The sequence below is a fragment of the Lampetra fluviatilis genome, chromosome 32, assembly GCF_964198595.1.
Source record: "Lampetra fluviatilis chromosome 32, kcLamFluv1.1, whole genome shotgun sequence".
Taxonomy (NCBI): Eukaryota; Metazoa; Chordata; class Hyperoartia; order Petromyzontiformes; family Petromyzontidae; genus Lampetra; species Lampetra fluviatilis.
Window position 1 is genome coordinate 12590547 of NC_136306.1, and position 12819 is coordinate 12603365.

Consider the following 12819-nt stretch of genomic DNA (forward strand, 5'->3'; position numbering starts at 1 on the left):
TTAAACCGATAATAATTAGTTTAACCGAGTGAGAATTGAAAGAGACCATGATAAGTCATTTGCAGGCGTTACCTGAATATTGCGTTATATTCATCAAAGTATCTTGCGAAAGGATATATTTGCAAGACTCAGCAAGGAATAGTCACATTTGTATTCTGTAGGAATGTGCATGTGATGGGATCCCTAATTTTAAGTGCTACAGCTGTGATGTTGATGATGGTGTTGGGTCATAACACATGCCCCCACTCACACTATCTCAAAACGAGGCCCATCAATCACCCTGGCAAAGCCAATGCTCTGTCACGTAAACAGATGGTCTAGGGCTGCAATACCTCGCCCCATTAAAGAGGTAGATTGCTGCAATTGGAAAGTGCTGCACAATCCCAGCTTCACCTTGGGTGGCAATGCAACTGTGTTCCACTAGGGGAGGCTACAAAGCAGGTATTATGGATAAAGCCATCGCCCAAATTTCAGTTGTTTCAGTAACAATGCATAAACTCTTCCAGTATTTGAAATTTCCTATTTTAGGACTGCTCTTAATGACCTAAAAACTGCACTTATGATTTTGAATTATGATGTAATAATGAAAGTTAGTGGACCTTTTAGAGTGTAAACTATTGCTGAATTAAGTGAAATATTGTTCATGAATAGTTTGTATTTTACCAATACAAATTGGAATTACTTTAAATGTTAAACTTTCAAATTGAATATTAAAGGAAATTATTTTAAAAAGTGATAAAATATATTTAATGATGTTAACAATGACTATTATTGCTTGTAAATATTACAAGCTCTGGTTAAAATGAACTAGCTTTACAAATAACTATTTACACACAGCAGCATTAGAAATGTAATTTATTGCCATTCAGTTTTCACATTCTGGATATCATCTGCAAGTTGGCTTAATTGAAGAAAAAAAACCTCTGATAAAAATTGAGTTTCGTTCAAATGAAAAAAAAATACAAACATTTCAAGAATAACAAGTACAGCATACATCCTTAACTTTTAGATTAGAAGACAACTCCATAAAGCCAGTGAAGATGCAACAACTTAAATTCTGTATACATGAAATCGAACAAATGTCCTTCATTTAACCATAACAGCCACGTGATGCAATGGGAACTAGGAAGATACCAACTCTGTGCAAACAAGACCAAGTTAATTCCTGCTCTAACGAGCATGGAGCTGTGTTCATCTCCAATGGTGGGTCAAAGCCACCCGTGAAAATGCCACAAACTGATGGCAAGGACCACGTGACTTTACCGAAAGAACTAAGAGTATGAATCCTTGCAGTCACGAAAGCTTCAAATCTAGAATAGGCAAGGACCAGCTTCTCAAAAGGACCTTGTAGGGCAATGAGCCAATTCAACCCAAGACGAAGTAGGAAAAGCCATTGGAAAAAAAGAGTTATTATCTTCATCTTGGTAAATATTGTCAATTGGTTTGGATGTAATTTCTAAACAGAAGATATGTGCTATCTCAACACTGCACAAACGTCATGAGATCTTAGCCATATAACAGTAGATTGTATGGTTGTGGCAATTTCATGGCTCAAATGTAGATAAACTTCCCTGATAAAAAAGGACACGAGACTCGCACATTACACTGTGCACACAAGAAACATAATAACGCGAGTATTACAATTTCGTTGGAAGATTTTTCCCCACTGCACTGCATACTGACGTTGTTAAAGAGAACAGGCAGTGAATAATTGCTGAAGGAATGGGTTAAGGCAACAGGACATACTGAGCTTCAGGACAAGAAAACAATAAAGCTTGACTTATACATGTAATTAGTTCCTGGTTCTCAATTGGTTTCACATTTAGAACCAGCTAAGAAAAAATTAGCACAACAATCTTATTTGTGAATGTTTCAGTTAATTTCCACACGCAAAGTATGGCCATACTTTAACTATTTGTAGGACACCTTTGCTTAAAATGTCACATTGTCAACAGTTTTAAAACCAAATAAGCATGAAGGGGCTTGCTTTGATAATTATCAATAGAGCACATCGTGTGTCACTGATGGTACAGAATGCCATCATGTTCAATAATAAGATGTGGTAATGTTTAACATTAACTGGCCACTCGACTTCAAATACATAGTTGACCAAGTTCCACTTCATAGAAGCTCAATTGTGGTTGTGCTATAGACAGGAATGGCCCCACTAAAAGGAATATGGAGTTTCCATCACGAGCTCAGAGGTGCTAACAGAGATAAGGACCATCAAACCCACATTTGAGCATTTGGCGACGCGTTGAATTTGGCGAAGAATACTCAATTAGCAAGATAACAAAATGTCAAGGGAACACATCAGCAGTTGTGTAGCATATGCCAATAAGTCCTGTTTACAAAACCCACTTGGTTACAGAAATTATAAACTATATTATGATCCAGAGCAAGACCAAAATTAAGCTATAATGCAGGTGACCTTTTCAATAGCAAGGGCAAGTGTAGCTCTCATTCAGAACGCGGGTATGCTGGAGACATGCAGAAAGCATGCGCAGGTGTCCAGTGATGGCAAGGCCTTGGGCAAGGGTACAAAGAGCCAGACTCGGAGCAAACGGCCAAGGGGCAGGGAAAGCCGATACGCTTAGACAATGCAATTTTTTACGCAGAGATGGTTACAGTAAAAAAAAAGTGCAGTTGCTTAATAATTTTTCCACGAGGAAAAAAAATGTTTTACCTTAGACTCCACCCTGATTAGCCAAATGTGTCTGAGCACATTTTTTATGTGCATGTATATTTTTATCTTACTATTTTTCTGGATGCACAACTAATTATGTTCCGAATTGTAATATCGAAGCTAATACACAAGGCAGGGAAATTCTTACTGGCAGCAGAGCAACATCTTAATTAGGAAAGATGCCAGAAGAAACACCACGACAATGTCTTCTGGCTTCTCTTCAAAAGGTCACACTTAACCAGCACATTCCTGTGTTCCATTAGAGCAGTTTAATGTGTCAGTCATCTGACATGTGCTACTTATATTTCACTCTCAGAGTTGGTCGAATCCAAATTAAGTGAAAAAAAAAATTCAAGGTGGCTGTCTGATAGAGGTGGAACAATAATGTCACCATTCGTTCCACCTAGTGATTAGATGAATTACAGCAATTTAAAGCAACAATTAAATCAAATCATCTGTTTTTTATAACATTGTAGTGAATGTTGCAGTGGTCTTGAGCCCATTGCATTCACATTAACATTTATTTATTTTAATTTTATATTCGATTCAATGCATGCTTAATTACATGATAAATCGATACTGATATCAATGGATCAATCTATCATTCCATTTTACTGTCTGGCATTAAAAACGGTGCTGGCTCATTCTAATGTGGGTATTAGCTACCCAAGTGATACAGCCAACTTCGAGGGATGGATGAGTAAAGAATCCACATGTTTGGCTAATCTTAGCAAAGATCAAGGCAATCGTAGAGAAGACGCACCACTTAAACCCATTACCAGGCTTACCTGTGGAGTCACGCCGTGAAATAGGTGGCGTTGGGTCATTACGTTTTCGTTCTATTTAAAACAATAACATGAAAGTAATATATACTGTACACAAGCAAATGAAAAAAAATCAATGCAAAAAATCTCAGCAATGATTATTTTCATTGTCTTTAGTCACAAAAAACAGTAATATGATATATTCACATTGAGTAATGGAAGGTCATTTAATAATTTGAGCAAGTAATTTTTATCAACAGAAATTTTTTTCATACAGTGAGCTTGCACATTTTTATTTTTAACTCATCTATATTCCCGCATTGTATTTTATTGCATTATTGTTTTGTGCCTTTGATATGAAATGAAGTAGCATTTGATTTACAATCAGGTACAACACCTCCATTTAAGCTGCACAGGGCTTAGATTGAATAAGTAAGGTTGGTTACTGCGTCTATATTCATGCACTTAATATCAGGGCAATATTAACAAGTGTGAGGCCATCATCAGCTCAGAAATATCCACTGCTGAATGAAAGCATTCCCAGGCCAATACCATTCCACGTGGTCTTTCGATGATGCTACTACCATCCATCTCATGCCTGGGCATTATCGTTTCACATTACTCCATGTCCATGGTGATAATCCTTGAGGGAGTCATTTCTGCTTTGGCTACTATTCCATCAGCAGCCTTGACCATTGACCATCATCCCTTAAAGCGATGTATTGTCTTTATTAAGCCCACTTATGTGGTCCATCATAAAAACGACTTTAGGCACATAAAATGTAATGTCTGAAAGTGTGATTTTTTCCCCAGCCTCTTTGATCTGTATCTGCAGTTACATCATTGTAATTTTTTATCAGTCTCTCATATCCCCCCCATAGTGCTATTACAGATGCCAGCCATTTCACTCATTTACACCCCGTTACGTCATTCAGAACACATTTAGCTTGCACTTGAGTCAACAAGTAGCTCAAGAATAATGAAAAGTGTTTCGCTTATAAAATGTTATATGGCAGCAATGACTATTTTTAATAAGGCACGGTCTGCAATGTTTTATGTGCCACCTACTCTAATCTGCTCAGACCACGTAAACGTCCACCGCTGACTTGTCAACATGAGCACCTCCATCCCCAACTTGACAACAAAAGTGCACTCACCGCTCTTCTGGTGCCTGAGTCGAAGCTTATCCTCCACGGCATCACGGAAGGTCTTTGCCTCCTTCTCGTTGCAGAAGTTAAGCCCCACCTGGCATTTCTGATAGAGAAAATAGACAAGTGCTTTGGAGGTGTAATACTGCGTGAAATGATTGAGCCAGCACCGCCGATCCTGGATTCAAACCCAGGCAACCGTGCACAGTTAAACTAGATTTTCAAGTGTATCAAGATGGAGATCTTAGCCGAATCACCAACAAGAGCTCAAACAATTCGTCTTGTAAAAATGCATTTCTGTATTTACAAATATTGGTAGTTTACCTTTGAGAGATAAAAATTCATTGCTGAATTATTGAAATGTGGTGAAGAACTGTTTAACACGTAGGCTTTTGCGACCAATATCATCCATACAGGTTTTTTTTGGGTGAGATCGCATAAATATATAACTGTGTCGTTTTACCCGCCACCATCCGACACAGCCAATTTGTAAGGTTTGTCATGAGAAAACCCTGCATTATGATGAAGAACTGGCTGTTGGGTAAGAATGGCACTTTCAAGCAACTCCCACTGACAAAGAAATGATCAGTCTATAATTTTAATGGTAGGTTTATTTGAACAGTGAGAGACAGAATAACAACAACAAAATCCAGAAAAACGCATGTCAAAATTTTTAGGAATTGATTTGCATTTTTATGAGGGAATAAGTATTTGACCCCTCTGCAAAACATGACTTAGTACTTGGTGGCAAAACCCTTGTTGGCAATCACAGAGGTCAGACGTTTCTTGTAGTTGGCCACCAGGTTTGCACACATCTCAGGAGGGATTGTCCCAATCCTCTTTGCAGATCTTCTCCAAGTCATTCAGGTTTCGAGGCTGACGTTTGGCAACTCGAACCTTCAGCTCCCTCCAAAGATTTTCTATGGGATTAAGGTCTGGAGACTGGCTAGGCCACTCCAGGACGTTAATGTGCTTCTTCTTGAGCCACTCCTTTGTTGCCTTGGCCGTGTGTTTTGGGTCATTGTCATGCTGGAATACCCATCCACGACCCATTTTCAATGCCCTGGCTGAGGGAAGGAGGTTCTCACCCAAGATTTGATGGTACATGGCCCCGTCCATCGTCCCTTTGATATGGTGAAGTTGTCCTGTCCCCTTAGCAGAAAACACCCCCAAACCATAATGTTTCCACCTCCATGTTTGACGGTGGGGATGGTGTTCTTGGGGACATAGGCAGCATTCCTCCTCCTCCAAATACGGCGAGTTGAGTTGATGCTAAAGAGCTCCATTTTGGTCTCATCTGACCACAACACTTTCACCCAGTTGTCCTCTGAATCATTCAGATGTTCATTGGCAAACTTCAGACCGGCATGTACATGTGCTTTCTTGAGCAGGGGGACCTTGCGGGCGTGCAGGATTTCAGTCCTTCACGGCATAATGTGTTAAACTGTTTTCTTGGTGACTATGGTCCCAGCTGCCTTGAAATCATAGACAAGATCCTCCCGTGTAGTTCTGGGCCGATTCCTCACCGTTCTCATGATCATTGCAACGCCACGAGGTGAGATCGTGCATGGAGCCCCAGGCCGAGGGAGATTGACAGTTCTTTTGTTTCTTCCATTTGAGAATAATCGCACCAACTGTTGTCACCTTCTCACCAAGCTGCTTGGCGATGGTCTTGTAGCCCATTCCAGCCTTGTGAAGGTCTACAATCTTGTCCCTGACATCCTTGGAGAGCTCTTTGGTCTTGGCCATTGTGGAGAGTTTGGAATCTGATTGATTGATTGCTTCTGTGAACAGGGGTCTTTTATACAGGTAACAAGCTGAGATTAGGAGCACTCCCTTTAAGTGTGCTCATAATCTCAGCTCATTACTTGTATAAAAGACACCTGGGAGCCAGAAATCTTTCTGATTGAGAGGGGGACAAATACTTATTTCCCTCATTAAAATGCAAATCAATTTATAAAATTTTTGACATGCGTTTTTCTGGATTTTGCTGTTCAAATAAACCTACCATTAAAATTATAGACTGATCATTTCTTTGTCAGTGGGCAAACGTACAAAATCAGCAGGGGATCAAATACGTTTTTCCCTCACTGTAGCTGTGCAAGTATCCAACTTCCAGTCACACCCTGGCATGATATGCAGCTCTGCTAACAATCAGTAATATGGAAGGCCTTTCTTGAATGTACCTCTTGACAGAACTATCCCCACAAGTACAGTTGGTAATAAAAACCAAATAGTTGAAGGAAAATATAATATTCAGGCTCTGCAGCTATTTTATGTGTTTTTCAGTAAATAAGCCAACATGAATTGTCTAATATAAAAACGTGGAATTATGGCCACTAGCTCAGAGCTGTGCGGTTTCCCACATTTGCTTTAATGAGAACACATTTAAACTGTTTAACTTTATGGGTAAAGATGGCGCTCATTGACCGAGCAAGTTTTGCACCTACGTCGCCAAGAAAGGTGTGGAAGAAAGGGCGTGGTAGCTTGTACTCAAACTTATTGTAGAGTTCCTGCTCGTAGCACAGATGCCCTGTGTCCTGCAGAGACACGAAGCAGACACGCAGTTTTTGCACAATGCAGAAAGTTCGTATATGTCACATATGTGCTACACAGTCTGGACAATAAAATGTGTTGGCAAAGGGTGCAAAATGCATTTCCCAGAGTGCATATTAAAAAAACAATTTTTTTTACCAGGTAAGGACCAACGAGCTATTAAGCTCTTTTTAAGAAGCGACCTGGCCACAAATGATAGCTCAACAAAGTAGTTTATCATGTGGTAATGTATAGCAGCCAGAGAAAAATTCACACAACCACAGGGAAACATGCAAACTCCAATAATACGACCTCCTGTATACCAGGCGAGGTAGTTTACATCTCGCCACCGTGGCAGCCTATATGGATTGTATATGGAAGTAAGAGGCTATTGCCATTTACAGCCAACTTTTAGAGTACTAGACCCCTTGGGACTGCGATGAAAATGTTATCGACCTCCACAGCAACCAGTAATCTATTTGTAAATTTATAAATGCAAAAGTGTTGTAATCCAGATAACTAACCTGAAGTATAAGCGTAGATCTACCAGTGTAGACCCTATTTTATAAGCCCTCTCAATACAAAAATGTTAGCCTTTCATAGACCCTCTCAAGTTGATCCCTATTAACTCATGTATTCTACCTGCGTTCTTCCTTACTGCTTTGTATATAGGGTTGCAAGTTAGTGTAACTGTTAACCACTTATAAGCTGCAAGTACAACCAATGTCTGCACTGTTTAAAATGCATGCATAAATTAGGTGTTGTGACATCCATAAGGGAGGAGAAACGTTGGCCCCAAGAAGTAAACGAATATCAGCATGTGAACAAGAGATTATTAACTGGTCTCATGGTGGCATATACACTACGAACAGCTTCCTCTTAAAGCATGCAACACATTCTTGACACATTCTTTAGAAGCCGGTTTTGGAGACAAGACAGTTGTCTCAATGAGGTAGTTACATTCCGAGCATAGCTGGGCTGCTGAGCGTTCTTCTACATTCACAGCATTGCTAGAGACCTTTATGCATGCTGCCATTTACTGTGGGTCCTGCTGCTGCCTGGGGGCCACTATTTTTTAAGTGTGTATAATAAAAATGAAAGTCTAAATTTGCATCACCAAAGAGATTGTAAAATGCAAACAAGTGGGTTTTTTTGATGGGTGTGATTAGAACATGCCACACTGCTAGGCCTTCTAATAATGTATGAAAATTACAATAAAGTCACACAAGGCGAGACACAGTATGTTGACACCGGTCCACAGCTTGCATTGTACCAATATTACTAAAATTATGCACTCTCAGAAGGCCACGTGGTTGATGGAAAGTGTAAAAAATAATTATATTCTTAATGTTGAGGAACAAATACATGGAGATATATTATCCACTTATTTATCATGGTAAAAACAACTTTTTGAAGGGTGTCTCTTCATTTATTAGGAGCACTTTTTGAAATTACAGAACATGGCAAATACATATTGCTCAATCAAAAGGGGGAAAAAATGACATCATTAGCTATTTGTTAATAACAGGTATGTCACGACAGTTAAGAAATGTGTAAATATATTGTACTTCTTTCACACCATATGTAGCCAACCGTGCTAAATGGGGAGTACAGGGAAATAAGAATAATTTAACTGGAGAAATTAGGAATGGAAGAAAAAATATTACTGAAAATCAAAATAAAGAGTTCACCATGGCCAATGAGTTGCAGCCACCAAACCTTAATCTTTGGTTCTTTCGGTAAAGTCCCGTAGGTAGAAAAATAATAGATCACAACTGCTGAAGTAGGCGATAGATTTGCCGTGGCACGAGGTTATATAGGCCTCGGTAGTAGGGGGGGGGGAAAGAGAAGGGGGGGGAGGAGGCGGGGCAGAAAGTGGACCTTGCAGCAGCACCCGGGTCACCAAACCTCCCCAGCTCTCAACTCTAACAGGCCCTGCAGCTGTTGCAGTTCACATCCACCCTCCTAGGTCGACCCTCACAGCACTGTTCCATGAATTCAGGTCTTCCCATTGCTCGCAGACCTTGTAGTGCGACTCCAATGCCTGTCTGGGTAAGTCACCCTCATCCATCCTGCACCCCTGCCCCCATCAACATCAAGCTCCTAATACAAACTTTAAAAAAATGCTTTTCTGTAACATTTTTTATAAATTGTAATTCCTTACACTATCTTGCCATTAAGGTACCTACACTCAATCCCCAAATATTATAGAACACAATAGGATACGCATGACAAATGTAAATTTTGTAGCGACGTTTTCATTGGACCACTATGCAAATGTACCAAGCGGTAGGTGCAGACAGCTATACAAAAGCTTGATAAACGGACTGTTTAAGTCAAATATACGAGGCACACACAAGCACACAGGATGCATAACATTTATGAAATCATTACACAATGGAGTTAAACACTACTGGACAAAGAGAAATTGCCCAATGTTTTGGAAAAAACGACCTTTAACTAGGTTACCTGAAATTGCTCAATAAGGTTTCTTAGTACATTAAAAAATACGGTTTCCATACAATTGACATAAGACATGCCATTGCTGCACAAAGCACACTGGTTAATTAAACATGCCATTGCTACAGAAAGTACACTGGTTAATTCTAGTTTGGTTTGAGAAACAAAAAATACAGGGCTCTTGTTGTAAACTCCGTGGACCAGGTGGTCCACAGTGAGTTTGAAGATTTGTTGTAAAGGAAAACAATCCTTTAAAATTACTGTGGGGTGACTGCCGTACTTTGTATTACAGCATCACTGCAGCGAGTCCGACAGTTACGTTAGTGTTTGGAGATGTAAAAATTGGCGATGGCGATTATTGCTACAAAATGTGTTGTGCTGTCGTGGTAGACTTCAGTTTATGAAATAATAACAAGTAAACCCGTAAAAACAAAGTTTTTCACTATAAATCCTTTATATGCGTGGCGGCTAGAATCTTCTCGTCCTCTGGCTTGAGATGGCTGCCACCTATGGGTCAGATGATTGTCTGCCAGTATTAAGCAATTGGTAATTAAATATTTAATTTGTTTTCCCTAAACAGTGTAAAATTTTGCACGGTCCTAAGCAAGCAAGTAAACTTAATATAAAGGATTTAAAAATAGATTCGCCTGTGGAGAACGCGGGGATCGATCCCGCGACCTTTGGCATGGGAAGCAAGGGCGCTACCCACTGCGCTACTCTGCCACGGCCTGTGGAGGTGTCACGCTCTGGGCTCCTACACTGTGACGTTCAGCCAAAGCCATGAATGAGTTCTATTTGAATAAATGTAAAATAACAATTTTTTGCCTAAAAAGTGTAATTTTTTTTTCACGAACATTAATTGTCTCGCACAACGAGTCTCTGTGGAAAATGTCAGCTCGATTGGATCACGGGAAGTGGGTTAAAAAACGACCGAAAAATTTGCACGGTCGTAAGCAAGCAAGCAAGCACGCAAGCAAGCAAGCAAGCGAACTTAATATAAAGGATTTAAAAATATAAATGTCCATCAAGTAGGAATATAATAACATTCTAGATTTGAAGCTTTCGCGACTGCAAGGATTCATATTCTTAGGTTTTTTCGGTAAAGTCACGTAGGTAAAAAATTAAAATTAATAAAAAATAAAAATAAAATAAAAAATCACAACGTTTCGGCGGCAACACAAGCTTCCGTCTTCAGGTGGAACCGTCACAGCACGATAGCTGTATCAAGTAAGAGAAATTCCAAGAAAACAGTCCTTGTATATATACTGGTTGAGGGTGGAAGGAGCCAAGGTAGGCCCCTGGATATTATTATTGTGAGGTTCGGTGCGGCTGAAGCACGCTGCTAGGAATGAGCCTTTGTTGTGTAGACTGGTTGAACTCGGAGGTTCCAAGAGTTGTTAAGGTGCGGCTGATGTAAAGGTGCGTGTAAATGGGACTGAGCCTTTTGTTATGTAGAGGTGGTGCGGCTGAAACCGCTGCTAGGAATGAGTCTTTGTTGTGTAGACTGGTTGAACTCGTGAGGTTCCAAGAGTTGTTAAGGTGCGGCTGATGTAAAGGTGCGTGTAAATGGGACTGAGCCTTTTGTTATGTAGAGGTGGTGCGGCTGAAACCGCTGCTAGGAATGAGTCTTGGTTGTGTAGACTGGTTGAACTGGGAGGTTCTAAGAGTTGTTAAGGTGCGGCTGATGTAAAGGTGCGGCTGCTGTGAATGGGACTGAGCCTTTGTTATGTAGATGAAACAGCACTTTGCTACGTTGCTGGGATTAATTCTAGATTTGCCAAATGTGTGGTAAAACTTAAAGTAAGAAAACCAGTGTGTGAAAAAAGAAGAAACTATACGGTAAATGAAGAATAGTGCCTGTAAAATAAGATGGTCCAAATATGTGTAGTTAAATATTTTTAGCATGGTTAATAACATCTTTCCAATGATTACTAAGTTTGTACCCATCATCATGGTTGAAATTATGTCTGTGTTTGTATATTTGGATGGCTTCGTGTACAAACCTTTGATGGTAGCCAGGAGGTTTGCAGAGCACCTTGGTCTCGGAAAAGACAATTTCATGAGAGCCCACAGCATTGTAGCAATGATCGGCAACGGCGGAAGAATCAGTTTTGCCGTGTTTCAGATCTGACTTGTGCTCGCGGACACGATCAGAGATATGACGTTTCGTTTCTCCAATGTAGCAATCACCGCAACTGCAACTCAGTTTGTAGACTCCAAGTCAGGAATGACATCTTTCACAGTTGGAATTAGATCACGGATTTTATGTACTGTACTGAATCGGACTTGGATCTTATGTTTGTTTAGAATTTTGGAGATCTTTTTGGTCACGCCTGCTATGTATGGTAACGTGATAGTTTTGATCATAGTTTCATGTGGCTGTTTCTGTGTGGTGGGAGAAACAGCTTGGCGGATGGTGCGGTCAGAGTATCCGTTCATCCTGAGGGCCCGATATACATGTCTTAATTCACTTGCCAGGTGGTGTTGGTCAGAAATGCCATGAGCTCTGTGGTATAGCGTTTTGATGAGATAATTATTTTGAGATGGGTGGTGGTGGGAATCAGGTTTCAAATAGGAATCTTTATTAATTTAATTTTAAAAATTTTACCTACGTGACTTTACCGAAAAAACCTAAGAATAAAAATATAATAACATGTTGGTCCATCAGCAAATTCCGTTTCTATATTTTTCAACAGCACTTTACACACTGCACAAGTGCTGGCCCTCAATCTCATCAGCAGACAAATGTTTTTATGTTGCCTCGTATTTATGAGCAAGAGCTCTCCAACTACCCAGGGGCACAGAGTTTTACGATTTTAAATTCTTCCAATGGGAGAAATTATATTAGAGCTACAGATAATATAACATTAAAGCAACTTTATTGTACTACTAAATTACAAATGATCGGATGTGCACCAGTATAGTAGGGGAGTGGAATGAAGTGGAAAATCACAAGTGGCAAGACATTTTAGCAGACTAGTCCTAATCATGGATGTTGCAGTCTCAGTTGCGCAATGCGGAGACTGCATTGCCTGACTGAAGAGCTTATCAAAAGCTACTACTTAAGGCTCAAAAGAAAAAACCACAAAGGCATAGAAACATCCATGGCTAATTAGACACCCGTAAAGTGCAGTTGGTTAAACCTCAGGGCATGCGGATAAATATGCAGTTGCAGAACAAGTCTGGTATTGCTTTGTGGGTATGAACGGTTGAATGCTACAAGCAT

General features: G+C 39.9%; 1 protein-coding gene across 2 annotated transcripts in view; it reads right to left on the minus strand.

Moving 5' to 3' along the window:
- The window catches only part of LOC144943787 (actin nucleation-promoting factor WASL-like), a 42709-nt gene that overhangs the window by 13442 nt on the left and 16448 nt on the right, over positions 1-12819 (minus strand). The window contains exons 3-5 of one of the 2 annotated variants that reach the window (XM_078871621.1): positions 7049-7138; positions 4608-4704; positions 3475-3525 (exon numbers count right to left, since the gene is read on the minus strand). In XM_078871621.1, coding sequence (XP_078727747.1) covers positions 3475-3525; positions 4608-4704; positions 7049-7138 — 238 coding nt within the window. The remainder of the gene's footprint in view (positions 1-3474; positions 3526-4607; positions 4705-7048; positions 7139-12819) is intronic. The other variant, XM_078871622.1, reaches the window with a different exon arrangement.